This window comes from Mauremys reevesii, linkage group 7 (assembly GCF_016161935.1).
Source record: "Mauremys reevesii isolate NIE-2019 linkage group 7, ASM1616193v1, whole genome shotgun sequence".
NCBI classification, from domain to species: Eukaryota; Metazoa; Chordata; order Testudines; family Geoemydidae; genus Mauremys; species Mauremys reevesii.
The window spans coordinates 18,779,109-18,801,024 of record NC_052629.1 but is presented as its reverse complement, the minus strand read 5'-3'; the positions used below and the strand labels follow the sequence as shown (position 1 = coordinate 18,801,024).

Sequence of the window (21,916 nt, the reverse complement as noted above, 5' to 3'; positions counted from 1 at the left end):
GTTCTTGTAGGCCAGTGGTTCATTTTCCTAACTCTCTCAAGATCCATCCACAGACTGTAATGAACTCCCCCAAGTACTATGGACCATCGCAAACCTCGCCCCCTTTCACTCCAAATGCAAGGTGTATTTCTTTGATCTTTCCTTCTCTAACATACATACAGTAACATATGTGTATGTATTTAAAAAATTCCAAAACAGTCCACTGCACACACTGGGGGCGAGAAGAGAGCAAAAAGGTGATGGATATAATAACCTGTACAGAATAAACCACATCTTAACAGTGTCTCAAAACCACCTCTTATTCACAACCCCAAGCAGCAGAAATTGCATACTTGAAAAAGAAATATGAAAATTTTCCATGCATTATAGCGGTCTTTTATTCAAATTTATCAGCTGGAACAAGAAGAGATAGCAAAATGAGACCACATAGCTATACCTGGACCAGCACTGGTTCATGACTCACAGTTGAGGAACTCTGCTGAAGGAGAAGTGTTTCAGACACTGTTTGCATTATAATTAAATTTAAAGAGAAAATATGGTAAAAAAATAATTGTACATGGAAGCCTGCCCTCCTAGGATAGCTGACATACTATAGCTAAAGACTAAGCTAAGAAACCAGAGTGCAAACACTAGGCTTTGTTTCCTTCAGATGTTTACCTTAGACTTCGGTGATAGTATATAGGAAACTAAGAATACATTGAAAAGTAAAATTGTTTTGGCTCAATGACAGAGGAAATAAGTCCATCAAGAAATAGTTTCAGCTAGATATTTGGTACATTTCAAAAGTAAAACATCCAACAACTTACATGAGGCAAAATGAATGACACCAGAAAAAATACTGTAGAATTATTTTAATAACACTAGGAAAAGACTGAAGTAGTAAAAATTCTGCATGGATTCTGAAAAAGATTATTATTATTTTTGGTTTACAAGCCAACATTTTTCCAACTGTGTTTTTTTATCCCAAAATTCTATTACAATGGCATTTTCCAGTTAAAGGAACAGCTATTCTATTTATACCTGAATACCACAACACACATTGTGTGCATGAATTTTGTTTTGTTGAAGTCTTAGTTGAAAGAGTGACACAGAGGAAAAAAAAATGTTGACTGTTTAAGCAGTAACAGTTGTGTTAGCCAGTAAAGAATACATTGCATACATAAAATACAGAAGGAAAAAATTATCATCTGGAATATCTGTGGCATTACATTGGTGTTGTTGGCCAATACTATTCTTTTGAACAAGCAGAATGTTGGTCAAAAGTCTAATGTTTCCTGTACCAGCACAGTCATAACATAAGCAGTCCACTGTTGCTAAAAGAAAACATGAAATCCAGCTCATGTTTCTGATTAAGGGTCAATTTCTTCAGGAACCACTGTTATCATAATATCTTCATTGCCCCTGCGTACAACCATATTCAGAGTATTGTCCTTTTTAATAATGTCACTGACATCACTGGCTGAGATTATTCCCTGTCCATTGATGCTTATAATCACATCGTTTTCTTTCAGGCCACCACTAAAATACAAAAAAGGGATACGTTATCACAACTGCCATTTTATCCTCCTCATAATGCTACTGAGAAAGAGAACTGAATGCTCACAATTCACCAAGACTGACATTCAAAGGACCGGATTCTAATCTGAGATGCATAGAAACAACCACCGGTTAGATGAGTTATGTGGTGACGTGTATCAGATAGTTAAGACAAAGGAGTTTTATTTCAGCATGGAAGTCTTCAAACCTTTCACTCAATTATACAATTTAGGAGCAATTCCATCGGAGCAACACTGTGTACAGTGGCAGGTACACATGGCAGATATTTCCATCCGCATCTCAGCCCACTCCAGTAGGGGACCTGTATCATTTAACAGACCTGCATATTTAGTATCCCACACTGTTCTCTATACATAGCTTTGATGGCTCAATTACATCTCAAATGATTCAAAACTAAAATGGAGAATAATGTAGATCTATTACACATGGACTCAGTGGGATGCAGATTTATTCCACCCATTATTATTTTTATTGCAATAACACCTCGGAGCACCAGTTATGGACTAGGACCTCTTCATCCCAGGTACTATACAAACACAAAACAAAAAAGATGGTCCTTGCCCCAAGAGCTTACAATGTAAAAAGACAACAGGTAATACATATAGACGGGGACTAGAGAAGTCAGATTGAGGCTCTTTCTACTTCAGATCCTCCACAGTCTGTGCTCAGTCCCTTTCATATTTTATACACAAGAGCTGGCTAAGACTGCAGCTGGGACTAAGGAACAGGAGTGGGGAAGGGAAATATTGTACATACCATATTGGCTTGCCCTGTCATGCACAAAACTCTGGCACCAAGTCATGGAAATACTAACCCCAGTAACCAGATCAGACATGATTCAACCTCTGAGCATAATCTTTACACAACCACACAGTAATAATACGCCTCTTCCAGTCACAGAGAAGTGTCTTACCCGAGTGCTTCTCTCAAGCTACATGCCTTGGCTAAGATTTCTGGTGCCCTAATCAGAACACCTTAAATGGGCTTTATTTTCAGAGGCCAGGTGGCTCAGCACTTTCTGAAAACAGACTCCTTTATGGTTCTCAAGTTGGGCAACGAAAAAAATCACGAGTCAGACTGGAATATTTTGGTCGTCGTGTGTAGGTGCAACGGGACCCTTCTCTCAATTAAAAAGACTGATAGAATTTTGTGGCAGCAAGAACTGTTTTGAGTGGATATCTCACACATACACACACACACACACACACACACACCACAAAATGTCAGTGAAAAACCCAGCCCAAATCAAAGTATATACAAATTTCATCAATAGAGTTGTCTGTAGGGGGTTATTGATGGGTATTGCCCACCACCCCTAATGATCAACACGTTAATATCAATGCGATTCTGAACTCCTAAGTTACTATCCTACATTACTTGTCTCCTATCTCTCTAATTTCCCTTCTGTCTCTTTGCTAACCGTTGTCACTCCCACACTACAGAACATGCTCTCCAAATGCAGGCTCACTTTCTCATCCCAAATACAGCCAAGTGTCATCCACTCAGGTCAAGACAAGTGCAAACCCCACACTACAGTACAATGAACTAGATTATTCCTCCAATAGTTTAAGGGAGACTCAGGTTGCAGGCACAGATCAGTGCTTTGACTGAGCGTTACCTTTCAAAAATGTTAGTTACAAAACAAAAAGCACCTGTAACAGATGTTAGAAACCTAACCATGATTGGTTAAGGATAAGGCACCCAAACTGCTTTCACTCCGCTCCAGAGATGCCAGCCAGCCCTCTTCCCTTCTTTGAACACAGATTATTAAAAATGTGTGCCATGAAATGTTAATTTTCTAATGTGTTTTGCACATACATGCCTCTTACCCCACGTGTGCTGCACAATAACCTTTGCTCTTTTCCCATAAAAGATCTTGAATTTCATGTTCTTGATAAACTCTCTCCTCACCCACCTGAATTAAATAGTTTATTTATTTATTTTAAGTTAACCAAGTGAATCATGAGAATTAAATGCCCATGTAAGGTGCTAGATGGACACATTCTCTGACCATGAAACACACTATCACCCAGGCAGCAGAAGCACAAGTTTCCCCAAACTGCCCTACCAATGTATGTCCCAATCATGACCTGGTGAGATCATCTCTAGCAGTGAAAGGATGATTTAGCCAGCATGTCCACTCCATGCTTAACCTCTCTGCTGAGATCTGTGACAAGGGCTCCACTGTCATAGTCTTTTTTGTGATATAGAGGACTGCCCACAAGGGACTGGACTCAAACCACCAACTCCTTTCATTTAAACAGCCAAAACAGTTGTCAGATGGCAATAGTTTGGTTGATTTAAGCATAGTCAAACTTGTCGTAGGGGTGAAAGCATCTCATTATCAATTCCTTACGCTGATGGTTGCTGTTAGAAAAAAAAAAAAGAAAAAGAAAAGAAAAAGGGGGGAAAAAAGTCCTTTTGCTTACGCTTCAGCTGGCGTATCTGGAATTACTTCAATAATATAGGCCCCAGAAACAACATCAGGAAAGTCTTTATGGTGTTCCTTCAGCTCTTTAGCTTTGCTGAAAAAAGTGACACCAATTTAAAATTATTTTGACAGAAAGTCATTTCACTTATAAGGAAGTTAAACTACAAGGATTAATAAACCTCAATCACTTAACCTTTATTTGCTATGGTATGTTATACATACTGAGGTCACATATGGTACAATTCAGTTCAGATTCCTAAAGAATTGACAAGATTTTAAAACTTTACACTTGTTTAGAAATCTGCATCCTGTAAAATACTAATAAGTATCTTCTACTGGCAACAAATAGACGAGAACAGAAGTAATGAAAATATCAGGCCATTATTTGTAGATCTTCAGGTGCTCCTTGTGAAGCATATTACAATAATCCATTTCAATGTGACAGAAGCAAAATTTGTGGGAATGGCCACATCTAAATAAAATTATAGGTGGAGGAAAGAATGTATCTTTACTCACCTAGGAGAGAGTGACATCATTCGAATGCCAATGTATTTCTTTTTAGTTATTGCTTTTCCTGTTAGAAAGAGAAAAGAAAATCTTGACTTATTGTTCTTATGAGAAGTCCTGGTGGTCTTAAACACAGAGATAACCAAATATTTTGATATTGGTTCCCTATTGTGTGACGTGCCCATTTTTTAAAAACAGTACAGTACAATACCTTTAGCTTGTCTGTCATGTGATTCAGTTAAGAACTTTTTAATTTTATCAGATGGAATTGCAAATGAGATTCCAGCTGTAACTTTTAAAGTGTTAATTCCAATCACTTCACCATCCTGGAGAAATAAAAAAAAAGTATGTTAGTAAACATGAAACACCATGAGGAAGAAACAATGCAAGGGAAGATTTTCTGCAAGCAGTCACAAAGAAAATTAATAAGGTATATGCAAAGTATTGTGAAGCTAATTTATTAGCCACTAAACTTGGCTTAAACTCATTTTTTCAAGGTTTAACAACTTTATATTTTAAAGTTTAAACTCAAAGATTTTGCCATAATTAGAAAGTCTATGGACAACATTCTGATACAAGTTTCACTGCTGTAAATTTAGAGTAACTACCTTAAAATCCAATATAACTATTCCAGATTTACACCAGCATAGTCAAGATCAGAATCTGGGAATGCTCTTACTCGCAATAAACAGCAACTTATTGCACAATTAGTCCCATTATTTTCAATTTGCTTATTTCAGTGGCACCCTATATTCAGCATGAGTAACTTTCTCGGGTACTGGGCCCTTAAATGGAAATACTAAAATGTCTCACTGTCATTGCTGAACTTGTACAGTGTGGTAGGCCAAAAGTAACTTTAATATTCTGTCAATCTTGTTATATATTTTTCAAGGTAAAATTGTGCTGACACAGACTAAGTAGCTTCTCCATAGTGAGGAACTCCAAGCATACATTGTCTGGCTATGCTGGAAGGATGACAGAATTAGGCCACAACTTTAGTCTTAAATGTTTGGAAATACCCAGAAGACAAAATTGTACTTGAGTTTGCCAGCAGTTGTTGGGCTGGGTCAAGTCAGCATCTGACTGTAAAACAAACCACTGACTCCTTCCTGCCCTGATCCAGAGTGGCGATTTTCTGCCCTATCACAGTGATGAAATGCACTATGAAGGGACAATACATATGGATACCATTAAACTTAACTTTGATTTGCAAAGAGCTTACATACTTTATGACAAGTGCAATTACTTCTTAAACGTAAAATGTATGTTTAATATTACCTTTTGCATGGCATCAGCAAACATACTGGGCATTACACTCATTTTAAACTATGCAAATGGCAAACACTTGGAATACTGAACTCCAAGAATATCATGTGACTGGCCAATATAAACACTGATGAGCGATTAGTAAGCACCCTGCCACGTTTGTACAGTCAGCCAGTTATCATCAGAACTGAATCACTTTCTTTGGCAAATTTCTTTTGGAACAATGAATTTTGTTATTTATATTGGTTTTTCCATCTTGTGCACATATTTATATATGTTTTATTTCATTATGTGTTTATGTTCTATATAAAAAACAATAAAAAGAAAGTTAAAAAATTTCTTTTAAAGAATGGTCAGGTTAATAAAACACACAAACTTAAAGAATTTTGTTTTAAAAGAAACCCTTACCAGGTTTACTAAAGGTCCTCCGGAGTTTCCATACTGAAAATAAATTGGACAGATTATATTTCAATATCTGTTTCCATGAAGTTACTACAAGCACAAATTTAAGTATTTTAAAAGAAATATTGAATATTTCTATAGTTATTTTCCACTTTCTATAAAATAGTAGCACAATGGCACCCCTTCAGAATCGCAAACAATATCCCCCCCTAACCGTACCCCTTTATAGTTCAACTTTTTCAAAACTGAGTTTTTAATTCTTTTGCCAATGAAGTTTAAGAAAAAAAACATAGAAACACAGAAGACTTTAACAGTTTACGTAGTATTGTTAACTATCAAACCTAACTCCCAGGGCCAGGACAACAGCTCTTGAGGCCAAGTGCAAGAACATAGACGTCAACATATTGCTTTGCCATGGTCCCACATATACACAAGCTTGGATATTTTTTTTTTTAAATGTCTTGGTGACAGCGTGATGAATTTTTAAATGCTATTTAGCATCCAGGGCATACTCTTTACAAATTCAAACAATTCCAAGTTAGGTCAGATATTTTATGATTAATTACTTGATATTGTCCCTTTAGGGACTTTTAAAAAATAAACAATACTGTTGCCATGGCAGTTGTCCATGTTCATACTGATAAAAATCCTTTTAAACAATAAAATCCAGCAAAACCCACTTTTCTTTGGGAAAATGGTTGACAAACTTGTAGCTGCAGCTAGAGTCAGAAGTCTACATTGAATGGAACAAGGGCTATTCAGCTGTGTAGAAGTGACCTACATTGATAATTGCATCCGTCTGAATGTAGTCCATATCAGAGTTCCGAAGCCCTAATTCCTTTCCTCCACGCTGGGTAGTACTAACAATCCCTGTAGTCACCGTGTTTTGGAGTGAAAATGGACTTCCAATTGCAACCACGAATTCTCCAGGCCTCAAGTCTGCAGATCGACCAAGCAGCAGAACTGGCAATTTACCCTATGCATAAATTATGGTCAGAATCATCGTAAGATATTCTTTTGCAAATAAAATCTATACAACTGAAACACAAACAAACTGATTTAACAAAAAAAAAGGAAGAAACATGCTCTGCTATCACCAGGGATTGTGTGTGACTATATAAACAATACCTACATGAGCTTTAAATCTAAGGGGTTTGCTCTTCAGATAACAACATTTCTTTTTTCCACATAGAATAGCCATTAAATGAAAAGCAATTACAAAATAAATGAATATTTATACACTGCTCTCCAAGGCAAATATCTGAACACACCAGGTTTGGACTTGTGTCTGACAGCTTCTTGAAATAAATTAGCAAAACAGCTGCAGATGTAAAATAATAAAATAAAATACATGCAGTGCTTAATAATACTGAAAAATAAAATACAAAGTAGAGTTAAGGTACATAACCAAACATACAGGTGGATAAAAGTAATTTCTATTCTGATGAGGAGATTAAGTCAGATACAGCTACTCCGTCCTATAAATTTGGGGAAATCTGGAACATAATTAACCCTATCTCCTCCCTGACATGTCAATAATAATGGGACTAATAGACATGTCAAGTTCTTCTTCTGAAGGGACATTATTAATAAAGCTTTTATAGTATTATTATTTGTATTATGGTAGCATCTAGAAGTCTCAGTCATGCACCAGCACCTCTTTGTGACAAAAACTGTACAAACACGGAACAAAAATAAGGTCTCTGTCCAAAGATCTTACAATCTAAGATACCCCCAACATGCTTCCTAACTTCTAGGCTAGTAACCCTATGCCAGTAAACCTGCTATTGCTTTCGCTAACTGAGATTGCACTGAGCCAAAGAACACCCACTCTAACATCCATGAGATCCAGGCATTTCCATGAGGATTCCACTTCTGAAGAATTCATTTCACTCTGCTTTCAGTGAACCAAATCCAGGCCCAAGCAGTATCCATGGTAAACTATCAGCAGCAAATTGGCATGGCTGGTAATACACCCCACCCTGTAGGTGAAGACAGTGGCTCTAGCCACTCAACTGACACATATGGTAATTGGGCTGTGGAGAATGAAGGCAGTGAAGGCACATGCAGTGCTTTTCCAATGTATTGGCTTGAGAGATAAGACTAGGTTCCTCCCAAGCTGACTAACATCTGGGGAGAGACTGAATTGGCTGGCTATCCTAGGGCAGGAACACAGATGGGCCCTGTCAGGATGACTATTCCCATATGGCAACTGGAGAAGATTGGCCCCTTAGCCAACCTCACGTTTATTTATATAAAAGGAAATATATGGGTCCCATCTTGTTTCCACCCCTTCTCTCCCTTCAACAGGAGCCATATTTGGGTGACTGTTACTGAAATTCTAAGGCAGCAGTAACTTGTGGATTACTTTAGGTTCTCAAGAGACCCCTGTATTAGAGTTCATTTTGAAACGGTCACTCAACTTCCATATTCTTTATTCAACAGCATCCACCTACAAAGAAGGCATGGTGGGTGGGATTTTTATCCCCCGAGTTATACTTATTATAAAAATACTTTTAAGTCAAACCGATATTAAGAAAGGGCTAGGCTGAGTAACTATTTAAATCTCCATTTTGTTGCTCTCCATAATTTTACTAGCTCTTTGGTTCTTGGAAGATGTTTAACATTTTGTAAGCATGGCCCTGATACTTTGAACACTTATGCGTGTACTTAATTTGATCATCCAACAGGTCCCATTGAGGTCAATGAATTACTCACAGTAGGGTTGCCACCAACCCCAGTTTTTCCAGGTTAATCTCCCCACCCTACCCCCTTTAAAAAAAAAAAAGCGTTGCTGCAGGTCCTCCTGGAACATGAAAATTCTCAGGTTTTGGTAGCTGCACTCCGCTGCCTCTCAGCCCTGAGTGGCTGTAGCAGGAGACCCCACAAGATAGCAGTGCCTGCACAGAGGGAGCTCTGGCTCCAAAGTGTCTGGGAACCACTGGGAAAGGATAGCTTGGGAGTAGCAAGTGGACAGAGGGAGCTCAGGGCTGGCAGCATCTAGTCACCGCTACATAGTACTGGCTATGGGGATCATAGCCAGGTGGGAGTGGGGTATATCCGGCCAGTGCCACATTCAGCTTGGTGAGATCAGTGCCCAGGAAAGCTCCAGGAGCAAGACTCCATGAGGGCGGACACCATCTCCTGGGGATGGGATGAGGAGACGATGCCCAGAGGTGTCAGACAAATGTCCTGGACTTCTGCGCCTCAGAGGTGGCAGCCCTAAGTGGAGTCTGAGGGGCAGACAAATAGGTAGATGTCCTGTTTTTTTGTACCTAAGGGGGCGGACGTCCCTTTTTTGTACCTTCAGGCAGCAGCCCTAACTCAAGCACCTAAAGCTGAGCTCATACGTAAATGTTCACAGGCCAAGGGCCTAGGTTTCTGAAATCTAGTTGAAACTACACTGATTTTGTTACAAGAGCATGATACAGGAGTTATACTGTTGATTGGTAGGATGAGGGAAAAGGGAAATCAGATAAATAAAATAGGAGAAGTCTCACATACGCGGACCTGAGAGGAGTAACCTGCTTGCTAGGCGTAATTTTAAAATAGGCTTCCTCCTTCCTCAGTCCATTTTAAGATTCACTTCCTTGTTCTCAAGCAGCAGCTAAATATTCAAAACAGGCCAGTTATTCTGGATGTTTTATTTTGGGAAGCTCAATTTGAGACACCTTAAAGGGCCTGATATTCAGGGCTCAGCATTTATTGAAAAACAGTCCCCTTCCAGGTATCTTTGCGTTGAGCACCCAAAACACAAGGCACCCAAAAATCACTGGTCACTTTTGGAAATTTGGCTACAGCTAGTTTCTGGAGTCAGACCCTTAATAGTTTTCATTCATCAATAATTTCATCATAATTTCTTAGTTTGGGACTGAGAAAAAAATCCCTAGCATAAGACTACAAAATATACAAATCTCTCAAGAATATTTTGCTTGGTATTTTTCAGTTAGGGTTTTATTTCATAAAGTGTATATTCTGGAAAATATTAAGTATTTGTAACAAGAAAATAAAAACGCTTCCATTACTACAGTGATCAGGTCCATATATGCTACAATGAAAACAGCAGTCGCAGCTTTCACAGTTAAAGCTTGACTCACTATATCCTTTTATCTAACTGCATTTCAGTTCTACCAACAAAGTTTTACTGAGATGAGCATATTGCTTTAATAAAACTGAGTGCCAAACCCATAAAACAGGATAAGATACTGCATCTTCTGCAGTTTCAAGACAGCAAGAAAATAATTAACCAGCTGCTGACTAAAGAGATTCATCTGGGTAGGCAACGAAATAGGCAACACAGCAAGGGAGGAAGTTTGCTTTCTAATCATGTTTTGAGGAAACACTTTTAGGAAGTTAAAATACAGTATAATTAAACAAGCACTATCTATGGGTCAAATAAGGGCCATGAATACAGATTCATCTGGTATTCACAGAGAACCTCACCAATACAATGCAACGTGCATGGGGCAGCCATAATTTGACTGGCTGCACTGAGAAGCACAAAGTGTGTGTAATGTCAGCTGTGCTAGCAGTTCCAGCGGGGTACAGTCTGGATGGTGACAGGATCATAGTCCTACCTCCTCTTTTTGCTATCGGTGGTGGAAATGCCACTGCTGAGCACACTCCCCTAAATGGCTTATGACCTTTACAGCATAAAGTCAAGATGCTGTTGCTCTGGTAGCGTCATACCTCCCTCTCTGCCTAGTTCCCCTTTTGTAGAAGCATAAATTTGCCCTATGTTTGTATTTCAGCCTACTTCAGACTTAACCAATTAGAGCACAAACTTTTAGTGGTATGTTGTACGGTACTTTTAGAGCAGGGGGCTATTTAAAAACAGATAAAAAAAAGAAACTGACCAAAATAAAATCTGAATAGACAATATTTTCTTCAGTTAATGTTTAAAAAAAAAAGATTTTTGTTGATACTTCAGAGTTTTATAAAATATTCCTGTATAAACATTTTTGTAGCCAAAGTGAAATTTGGCAGTAGAAAGAAAATACATTATAAGCAATCACTGACTAGTGCAATTATTTTTAATTGTGCTGAGTTTTCAAGCCTGGGCCCATATTAGTTAAACTTCAGTTCAGAGTCTAACACTGTATGGATTGGCTGTGGATCATCTGTGTGATTCAACAGGCCTTCTGGAAAGAGTTAGACTAACCTTTCATTGGCTTAGAACAAAAAAACAAACTCAAAAAATTGTTTCTCTCTGCACACATTATGAAACATGGTTTTGAAAAGCATGTGTTCCCTATACAGGGTGTTTGTAGAAGAGACTGCTGTGTACTTGAAGAGAAAGCATTTTGAGCTAATGGTCTGTAACTACAAAATTTGATTCATTATTATTATTTGTCAAAATTACTGAAGTTGCATCTGCTTCCATAGTTAATGTTTACCCTTAATGAGGCTCTGTGGATGTAGAGGACCATCCATGCAGAGCTCATTGCAAGGACCCAAGACTGCAAAGAATCCTAGGTAAAGTTTTCAAAAGCACCTAAATGGCTAAGGAGCCCAAGACTTTCAGATTGCTGAAAATCAATTATACTTTTCAGAATGTTACTCCTTACCTTTAATTTCTCAGTATAGTGTCACAGGCACCTACAGTATTATGCAAATGTTAATTTATTTTTAAAAATGAGATAGTAATTGCTAAGTGTCAGTATGTGTAAACTCATGCATTATAGGCAATCGATTTTGTAAGCTACCTATGGTATGTCATCTTTATGTTCCTGGGGATTTAAAAAAAAAAAATATTTAAAAAAAAATTAGCAGCCACAGTGACAATTAGCAGCATTTCACTTCTTGAAAACAAACAATAATTTAATCCAAGTGGTAAAAATTATCAGCTGGAACTAGGGAAAAGTGTGATTAAAATGACTAGACCTAGTTAGTAATGAATAGTAAGATGTGTACGGTACACCTGGTCCACATAAAGTATCTTGTTCCAGACTGCAAGAGAAGTCTTATAAAATACAAGGTATCTTATAATTCAGTAGTTGAAACAAAATAAAAGGTGCCCTCCACAAGCTTCAGTTAACAAGCATTTCATGACGGCTGGAGTATGAAGACAACACTTAGTAATTAAAGCTTAAGCACTTGTGTCTATGGGACTTATAAAACAATTAATAAATTGATTCATTTTTCTTTTTACCTAACACCAGCTGGTGGTAGATCAGCTTACTGTAACAAAACAGTCTATCGGAGATAATCACTTTAAATTAACTACAGATATGCCATGATGATTAATAAAATCCTGGGCTAACTCATCTGCCTTGCAACATAATGCAGTGAATAAAGCACACAGCTGAAAGGCAAACAAACACTGCCGTTCTAATTCCACCTCTGCCAGTGACTCACTGTGTGACCTCAGGCAACTCTGTGTTAACACAACAATATAAACATGCGTGTGTACAGTCTGCAAACTAACATATGACTAATCATGTAACCCATAATTCAAGATTACACCTTCTCATAGGCTAAACCATCAGTTAGCAAAAATATCTTAGCACTTTTCATCCCACTACTTTGCACATTTTACAGGCTATGGGTTCAACCCTACAAACTTGTGATGCACAGAACTCCCACTGAGTATAATGTGAGTTCCATGCTGGCTTTACAGGACTGAGTTTGCATCCCACTACTTTCATTCACCAATGAATCCTTTCACCCATCACTGAAATGCAACTCTCTCTCTCTCTCTTCAGTGGATTTCAGCAGCTGTTCAGCTATGCACAGTAACACTACCCAATGGTAACTTCATCATAAGGATGACAAACTCTGTACCCTACTGACAGCCAGATCCTCAGCTGGTGTAAATTGGCAATGGAGCCATATCAACTGAAGTCAATGGAGTTTTGCCAAATTGTATCAGCTAAGGATCAGACCCTGAAACTAAGGGAAGGAAATCTAGACAGGCAGACTGTAATAACCATAGTCAGAATTTGGCTAGTACACTGGACTGTCATCTCTTATCTTTTTAACCCCAATCAGAAACATATTTCAGTTAGAACTTAAACCTTAAGACATGTTAATGCATCTGTGTGGGGAAAAGTGTGTTGACTTTTATCTCTTTGTTCTATAATCTGCTAAATTTACGGAAGGAATGTGATGAATCTGCACACAGGGGTTTTGGAGCTCCATAAATCAGTGAAGACGGGACAACATTCTGATTTATGCTGAGATGTGACATATAGTGCCTTAATTTGTTTTTAAGTGGAAAAGAAACAGATGCTTGTATATTTGCATCTACAAATTCAGTTGTCATTTAAACTTTTGCAAAATATATAACTCTGAAAGTCTTGGGAACTGCCTTTCTATTATAAATATGGAATTCAATTAAACTTGCAGACTAAATTACACCAAAATACATAAAAGCCTTACCATATTAAAACAAGAAATGTCCTTTACAATCTATGAATTCCTTGACAAAATGCCAAAGAAACAAAATACTTCCAATTTTGGATAGTTTCACAGCGTGTAGCATTTTCACATATTTTAAAAAATTTCCATCAGATAAAATCTGATGAGCTTGCACAAAGAACAAAAATATTTCATGATGTCATTGGGATTTATATCATCTAACAAAATATAAACGTTAACCCTAAAACATATAATAGAATTAATACTGAAACAGGAGCATAACTGTATCCAGTATACTAATCCTCTGTGCTAGGGTAACTGCAGGCTCAGCATCCAAACAAATTACTATATTGATAGTGAAACAAGAAAAAGGCGAAAAGGAAAGTTCAAGTCTTAAGATTGGGAAGGAGAAAAAGGAAGTGAGGAAAGATGGAAAGTATAAAGGCAAGGGGGAACTTGATAAGGCAGAAATTAAATATGGGGGGGTAGGCGGGGAAGAGAAACACTCTGATTTGAAAAAATTTGTACTTGTCTTTCACTTGTTTCCTTTCAAAGAAAGGTGTTACAAGCAGGGGCGGCTCTAGCTTTTTTGCCGCCCCAAGCACGGCAAACAGGCTGCCTTCGGTGGCTTGCCTGTGGGAGGTCCCCGGTCCCGCGGATTTGGTGGCATGCCTGCAGGATGTCCACTGGTCCTGCGGCTTCGGCATACCCGCCGCCAAATTGCCGCCGAATCTGCGGGACTGGCAGACCTCCCGCAGGCAAGCCGCCAAAGGCTGCCTGACTGCCGCCCTCGTGGGGACCGGCAGGGTGCCCCCCGCGGCTTGCCGCCCCAGGCACGCGCTTGGAGCGCTGGTGCCTGGAGCCATCGCTGGTTACAAGAACTGTGAAACATACAGTCCATTGGAATTACTTATTGGTCTCTCATAAGAGACAGCTTAATATACTTTATGTTCTTTTTTTGAACATGTAATTGGAAACATCTTGCTTTGCTATTTTAGCAAACAGTGGGTCTTAGAAAGAAAGTAGCCCATGCTACATGGTTCTATTTTCATACAAATCTTTCACTTTGCATTCATATGAAAAAAAAACACACCACCCTAATTTCTACTGACAAAGGAACTGACAAAAGACAGGTCCTCAGATCCATCCCCCGAGAACATACTCCTGGATTCTCATACAAATATTGCAGGAAAACGGTCTTCCTCTGTTTGATAAAGCCTAGCACGTGGTGGGTATTATCGCAACCTAAAAACAATAAATCACCTGCACTGCCACCTGAAAGCACTTCATGGATTGCCTTTGTTCCTCCCCCATGACATCTTTCTTTTGTGTGTGTCATTTAAGATCTCCTGGAACTACCATGAGGGTTTTCTAGTGGTAGACTCCTGCAAGGAAGCTTTATAGTATTCAGTTATGTATTCCAAAGTAAAATAAGCATTGATTACACATGTGTTTTTAAAAGTTGCTTACATCTGAAGCTTAATTAGTTTGTTTTCAAAGATGCTGGCTATTAAAATATTTATAACAGAAAAAAAGGTTGCTTTTCTTCTTCCTCCACACACTGCTTCCTCCTTGTGCACACAGAGAAAGCCAAATCCCCTCTGCCCACTGACACAAACTGTGGTGCTTCAAGGAAAGTGAAATCGGATTGAAAGGCAAGCAAAAAGGAGAGAGAGAAATGAGGGCAAAAGTTCTTATTTACTTTAAAGTGCAATAATGAGTAGGTTTGAGGGAAGTTTATGAGAGAAAATACAGATGTAAGACCTTTAATGTAATCTACCCATTTCCTGCTGCCAATGCAGCATTGCTCCCTAGTTTATGGGCCGCATCTTGCCAATGAAGCAAAGCCCAAATGACTGGGGTGGTGCTGATGAATGAGAACACTGAGCCCATGTAGCCATGTCATAGCTGCAATTACAGAGGATGGTGTAAGTGGCCCAGTGTTGAGCTCCTACGTTGGGGGGGTTGGCTCCCAGAGTGTACACCCACGGCCCACCCACATTGCTCCCTTGTGTAGTGAGCTGAGAAACCTGCCACAGAGTTCACTTCTAGGGCATGCAGTCTTCAGGAGCTCGCCTCAGTTTTGACACGGAGCAGCAAAAGTGATCTTGCTTCCACTGCTTTTGGCCTTCATGCCCGCATTGACTGAGCACAGGATTAGGCCGACAATCCCAAGTGCTTTGCCCAGTTTGGTTTTGCTGGGAAGACAATCTAACCAACCCTGTCATTAGGAAACTCTACTTGTTATACCACCTTACTTTTCCTGTGCTATGCTAGTCCTGGTTACTACCCATTAGACCACCCTAAAAGCTTCTCCTTCCTTGGCATTTACAACTTCCAAATATTTGAAGGCAGCTATATGCAATCATGTAACCGAACCGTAAATATTTGTCAGAAAATGCTCCCTATAAGTCAGCCATCTAGCTCATAAATCATTTTGTTGCTGATCTCTGAAAGCCCTCCAATTTGGCAACAATTTTGAGATGTTGCATTCGAGCTGCAGTCTCACCAGTGCCACAGAAAACACACTATTGCTTCTCCAGTCTGAGACAGGATTTCTGCCTGTGCATATCCAGTAAGCTGGCTGCTACCACTCTTAGACCTTTTTCAGCATTACTGCTTTCCAGATCTCTCTGGTCCATTGAGTATCATGTGTTTGGAATTATTTTCCCAAATATTACATATCATATATACTTGCTCATTAGCCCGTTTGTTTATAAGCCGACTCCCCAAAATGGATAGGTAAAAATAGCAAGAACTGTATGACCCTTTCATAAACCGACCCTATATTTCAGGGGTTGGAAAACTTTGGCTCCCAGCCCGTCAGGGTAAGCCACTGGCGGTCGGGATGCTTTGTTTACTTACTTGGAGCGTCTGCAGGCATGGAGCCCCTCAGCTCCCAGGGGCTGCGATGTGCCACTTCCCGCAGCTCCCATTGGTTGGGAACAGCGAACCACAGCCACAGGGAGCTGAAGGGCTCCATGCCCGCAGATGCTCAAAGTAAACAAAATGACAATGTATTAGATATTCAATTAAATGATTCCATAGAGTTTTAAATCATCAAGTTTTGGTGTAGACCCGTTTATAAGCCGACCCCCACTCTTTGATGCATCACTTTTTTACCAAAAATATTTGGCTTATGAAGGAGTATATACAGTATTCTTTGGGGGCTTTTCTGGGGTTGGCTCTGATTTAAGTTTCTATCTTTAATGCTTTAGTAATTTAACTGTATTTGACCATGAACATTCTTATTAATGCAAGGTTAATTATGCTATGGTCTAGAAAAAAAAGTAACAGCCAGAAAAAGAAAACCCCCAAAGAGATTTCTGTTTCTCATTGACTTCAAGTTCTTTTCAGTAGAAAAATGGGTCAGTCAGTAGAGACCAGTTGCATTCTACTGATGCCTACAGCTTAAAATCCTATTTAATTTCCTATTCCACTCAGAAAAGCCACATTACTTCAAGCAGTCTGTCTTCAGTCAGAAGTGCATCGTTTAAAGGAAAATAGCATGCACACTGCTGCAAGAACTTAACTATTTTGGGAATACCAACTGGTAACCTGGACTCATACTTCAGATCTGTCTGTTTCTGCCACAGACACATTTTCGTGCCTTTCTGAGCCTGCCTTAACATGCTAGGGCAGAACACAATTTAGGCTTCTTCTTTGATGTTGTCTTCAAATGATTTATCTAAAGGTAGGAATGTTACCTTCTGCTTAGAAATTAAATTGTTGGATGGGTGTTTTCATGTCACATCAGGATTTGAAAAGATCATTATAGCAAAATTTTTAATCAAGAAATAAGTTAAAATCTGAATACATTAGACTAAGTAACTTTGAGGTTTTTAAATTGCTTTTACGGTTGTGTGACATTTAAATGCAAATGGATACATAAACACTAGAGTTGTGTACAGAAATGGAAGTGTTTAGTGAATATTCAGACAAAGTAAATTTTGAGTTGACTGCGTTAGTGACCTTTTCATTTTCACATTCCATGATCATTCATGTTTCTTAGCACGAACACTCATGAAGAATGAAATTTTAGCTTGATATTCACCAAATACAGATGTACTATTATTTGGACTACAAATAGTAGCACCCAGAGGCCTCATTCAGGATTGAGTTCCCACTTCTACTATGTGTTTGTACAACTCATAGCGCAGTCAGTTCCTGCCCTAACCAGCCTATAAAATAGAATATGTACATTAGATCGCAAATTGTCAGTGTTACTATCTGTGCTGCATGCTGTTAGCTACACAAGTCATCTAACCACCAAACGGACAATACCACGTGCCTTATATTATAATCAAATATAAAATTCAAAATGCACAACGTACTGATGTCTCTGTTCCCTCATTGGACAGTGTAACAACTTGGAATGGCAAATTGAAAATTACCAGCTGATCAACAATTATTTGCTGGAAAAAGCTGCAAAAAATGAACCGAAATGAACTGTTTGGGGACATTGTGCAAACTTTTTTTAAAAAATGAAACTGATGAAATAATCTACTAGCTATGAATTGTAACTAAGGTGTAATAAAAAATACGGCTAACTGTCAGGATATGCAAACACGTTAACTTCCGCTGTATATAAAGAGAATGATTGTGCTTTATGTTTTAGGAGCATACTGTACATAATGAATATCTTTTTTCTCTTTCCAAAAACAATGTATAAACCCCAAAGAAACCCAGGCACTTAGCTAGCATATATGCTCATCTGCCATTTCCTTATTTATCTACTCCAAGGGACCATAAACTCATGTTCTTATGTAGCAGTGAGACTGCCTCCCACTCTTCTTGTTTCCAGCTGCTTCTACAGCCTCTAGGCTCTTCCTACCTAGGCAGCATCCCACCCTAGGGAGTTGTAGAAGCAGCTGGAAATAAGAACAGCCAGCCAGTTAGTTCTCCATGGACCACCACCAAACTGTTCCGCAGAGCAAGTCCTTACAACGTTTTACTGTGTGTGGCTCTGCAGAGCTGAGCGTTTTCCTTTTCTTAAACTGTTCTAATCTCACTCCGTGCAAGTGCTAATGAAATCCAGGAGTTGTATCTACTCTGTGTGGGTGGTATTATCAGTGGAAAGATCCTGATGTAGAAAACTCAGTCTGTCCCCACCTCACACCCTGCCACTCCTCTCTGTTGTCTTCTCTTTCCTTTCTTCTTCCTCTTCCACATTGTGCTTTCACCTACCTCCTCTTTTCCTTCTTACTCCTACCCTGACACCTTTCCCACCATTTTATAGCCTATGTCCTGCCTTTCCTGCTATCTTCTCCTCCTCCCATCCCACTCGACTGGACAATGTCTGTTCTCACCCATGGTATCCCCTTGGCTCCTTCCCATTGCCTTGTCACTATTTTCAAAGAACAGGTTTGCATTTGCTTATCTTAACCCATGAATGTACAAAGAAGAATTTAAGACTTCTCAGAGTAAGCTGGTAGATACGCAAATGAAGGTCAATCCAAACCGTACCTGCCAAGGATGGAGTGAAACAAAGTATTTGTATTACATAGACATTTGTTCCAGTGAGAGTCAGAAAGACACAGGAAAGAATGTTTGGGATACAGTAAAGATTTTGCAGGCATGCTGCTGGTAAGAGCAAAAGGAACCTTTAAATGTTATAGGTAGGAAAAGTATGTTGTATCCTTTCATAGGATGAATTAGACAAGAGTTCTGAGTTGACTGATATCTGATTTTGTAATGAACTCTCGACTGAAATCCTCTGACCTTGCTGGGGAATAGATTAGAACTAAACACACTGGAGGAGCTACACATTTGAGTGTTTCAGATGATGCCTACTTGCCTGCTGTATTTATGTTAATATTTCTTACACTGGATGTATGAAGTTCATTTAAATAGGAAGCCCAAATAATTAAACAGTATGATAAGCATCTCAAGCAATCTGAATCCAGCAACATTTAAATTATATAATTAAGTTCAAACAAAATGTACCATTTTTGCAGAAAAGAGGAATAGTGTTTATAATTGTGAATAAAGCAAAGGCATAAGTCCACATTCAATGGAAGAGTGACTCAGTATTCTTCTCAAAGAATGCTTTTGATCTGGGTATTTTTTAAAGCAAAATGTTATAAAACATGGTACCAAGTATAAATATTGTCCATTTTAACATTTGGTGTTAATATAGCACGCTCCATCTGAGGATGTCAACATGTTTTATAAATGCTAATTGACAATTTCACAATATCTACAAGAGGTGTGTACTGCTATACCCCTGAACCAGCCATAAGACAAAACTTCCTCTCATGGCTCTAATGATTACACTAGCCTGGGTATATGTTAACCATTTAGTAAACTATTCTTTTCCTTTTGGGATGGATGCTTCAAATACCCTTGCTTTTATAATGTACAGATTTTTTGTATAGAAAAATGTAACTACCAATATTCATTGCGACATAGCTTTTAAAAATCTATTCAACTTGTCAGATCACACAGATACATTATGGTCCATGCCATTAAGCTATATTTTCTGTAAACATTACAATTAACAATAGCTTTTAGAAAAAATAGAGTTTAGCAAGAGAAATGTACAATGCCTTGACTCACCTGAGTGTCTATTTTAATTAGTGCAATATCTGCTTTTTCATCAACATCTTTAATTTTGGCTTCGTATGTTGCACCATTCTTCAGCTCCACTTTTACCCTATGTTTATTGGTGACTACATGGGCATTTGTTACTATTAGTCCATCTTCTGAGACAATGAAGCCTGAACCACTAGCAACAGGAACCTCCCTCTTTGTAAAAGGAAGCCTAGAAAATATGGGAAATAAACATTTAAGTTTGAAGAAAATTCAGGTTGTTCAGAGATGACAAATCATTTGTGATTGTTTTCGTTCCTAGACTGCCAACAAGTATTTGGCACTTTTAAAAACATTTTAGAAAATTTAGTATCATTTATTAAGTATATCCTTTAACATTTAATTGGACATGCATTAGTCTACTGACGTCAAAAATTTGTGCCAAAATTTTTAAAAAGTGAACATACTATGTTACTTAAGTGTGACGCATATTTATTATCTTGAATAAATATTATCTTGAAAACAGTGCCATTATTTTATATCCATATATCCGTATATTAACTGATTCTGGCAAGTTTAATCCTTGTGAGCTACAGAAATATAAATCAAAACTGGGTATCTTGTTTACTTGCGAAACAATTCAATATGAACCACAGCAGGGGCTATCTTCTCCACCACATCTGCAATAAAGTTGTATTTGTGCCGTAGGCTGTTAGGATCTTCCTGGCCTGAAAATGGACACAGAAAACACATGTTATTCTTCAAATGGCAGAAGAAGAATCGTTGCAAAACACTTGCATTAAAAAACACTAGGTAGAGATTTCTTTTTAAGAGGAACCATAGAGCCTTGTAGTTTTGAGTCTGATCCCCGCCCTAAACCATTCCCTTAACTTTTGGAACAAAGTTTTACTGGCAATGTAGCTGGTTCATAGGGCAAAGGGGTCTATGGAAAATTCTGAATGGATTATGGAATCTCTTTCTATATCCAAGGTAGTTGCACTAAAGGGGGAGAGAGCCGCTGGACAGAGTACTAGGCTGGAAGTCAGAAGGCTTGGGTTCTAGTCCCCCTTCTGCCACTGACCTTCTGGGTCTCTGTAGGCAAGTCAGTTCATATTTATATGCCTCCATTTCCCCTCTCACCCTTCTCTGTTCTATTCAGCACAACAGAGCCCAATCTCAGTTGAAGCTGCTGTAATACAAATAATAACAACTCAGATTTGAGATGACCTAATTTAGCCTCTACTCTCCGGACCCCTTCATACAGGACTCAGCTGTAACCGCACTGCCTGTAGAGCTGGGAGTATAACTGACTTTTTGGTTCACTGACAGTTCCAAAAATTAAAAAAAAATAAAAATAAAATGGTTTGAGTTGAAATGAATCTTAAAATCACAAAAAAAACCCTCCAGTGAATCGAAAAATCCATGTTGGGTTGAATGAAACATGTCATTTGATTTGAAACATTTTCTATCTGGTATTTTTGAAGTGCTAGATTCACAAAATGGTCAGAGGAAGTGGCTGGGGTGGTGCCCCCTCCTTGTAACTTTTAGTACAGGGCACTCACCTGGGATGTTAGACACCCAACTCCCCCATCTGCATTATGTGGAGAAAGGATTTCAACTCAGGTCTCCCACATTGCAGAAGGGCACCCCAGTCACTAAGGTATGGGATTTTCTGGTATGGAAATCTCTCGTGCTGAAGTGAGTCTATTTTTAATAATTAGTCATTGGAACAGGACATGAACTTGGGTCTCACACATCCTAGGTAAGTGCCCTAACCACCAGGCTAGAGTCATTATCACTTTCTCTCTGAACCATTGACTAAAGCAGGGGTCCCCAACGCGGTGCCCGCGGGGGCATCTAAAT

The 21,916-nt window shown here is 38.7% G+C and overlaps 1 protein-coding gene across 1 annotated transcript in view; it reads right to left on the bottom strand.

Annotated features, from left to right (window-relative positions):
* Positions 1-329: 329 nt before the first annotated feature.
* The window catches only part of HTRA1 (HtrA serine peptidase 1), a 46,809-nt gene continuing 25,222 nt past the window's right edge, over positions 330-21,916 (bottom strand). The window contains exons 2-9 of the mRNA XM_039482223.1: positions 20,682-20,781; positions 20,081-20,285; positions 6,945-7,139; positions 6,170-6,202; positions 4,707-4,821; positions 4,505-4,562; positions 3,987-4,082; positions 330-1,518 (exon numbers count right to left, since the gene is read on the bottom strand). Of these exons, the coding sequence (XP_039338157.1) occupies positions 1,350-1,518; positions 3,987-4,082; positions 4,505-4,562; positions 4,707-4,821; positions 6,170-6,202; positions 6,945-7,139; positions 20,081-20,285; positions 20,682-20,781 (971 nt within the window). The 3' untranslated portion in view covers positions 330-1,349. The remainder of the gene's footprint in view (positions 1,519-3,986; positions 4,083-4,504; positions 4,563-4,706; positions 4,822-6,169; positions 6,203-6,944; positions 7,140-20,080; positions 20,286-20,681; positions 20,782-21,916) is intronic.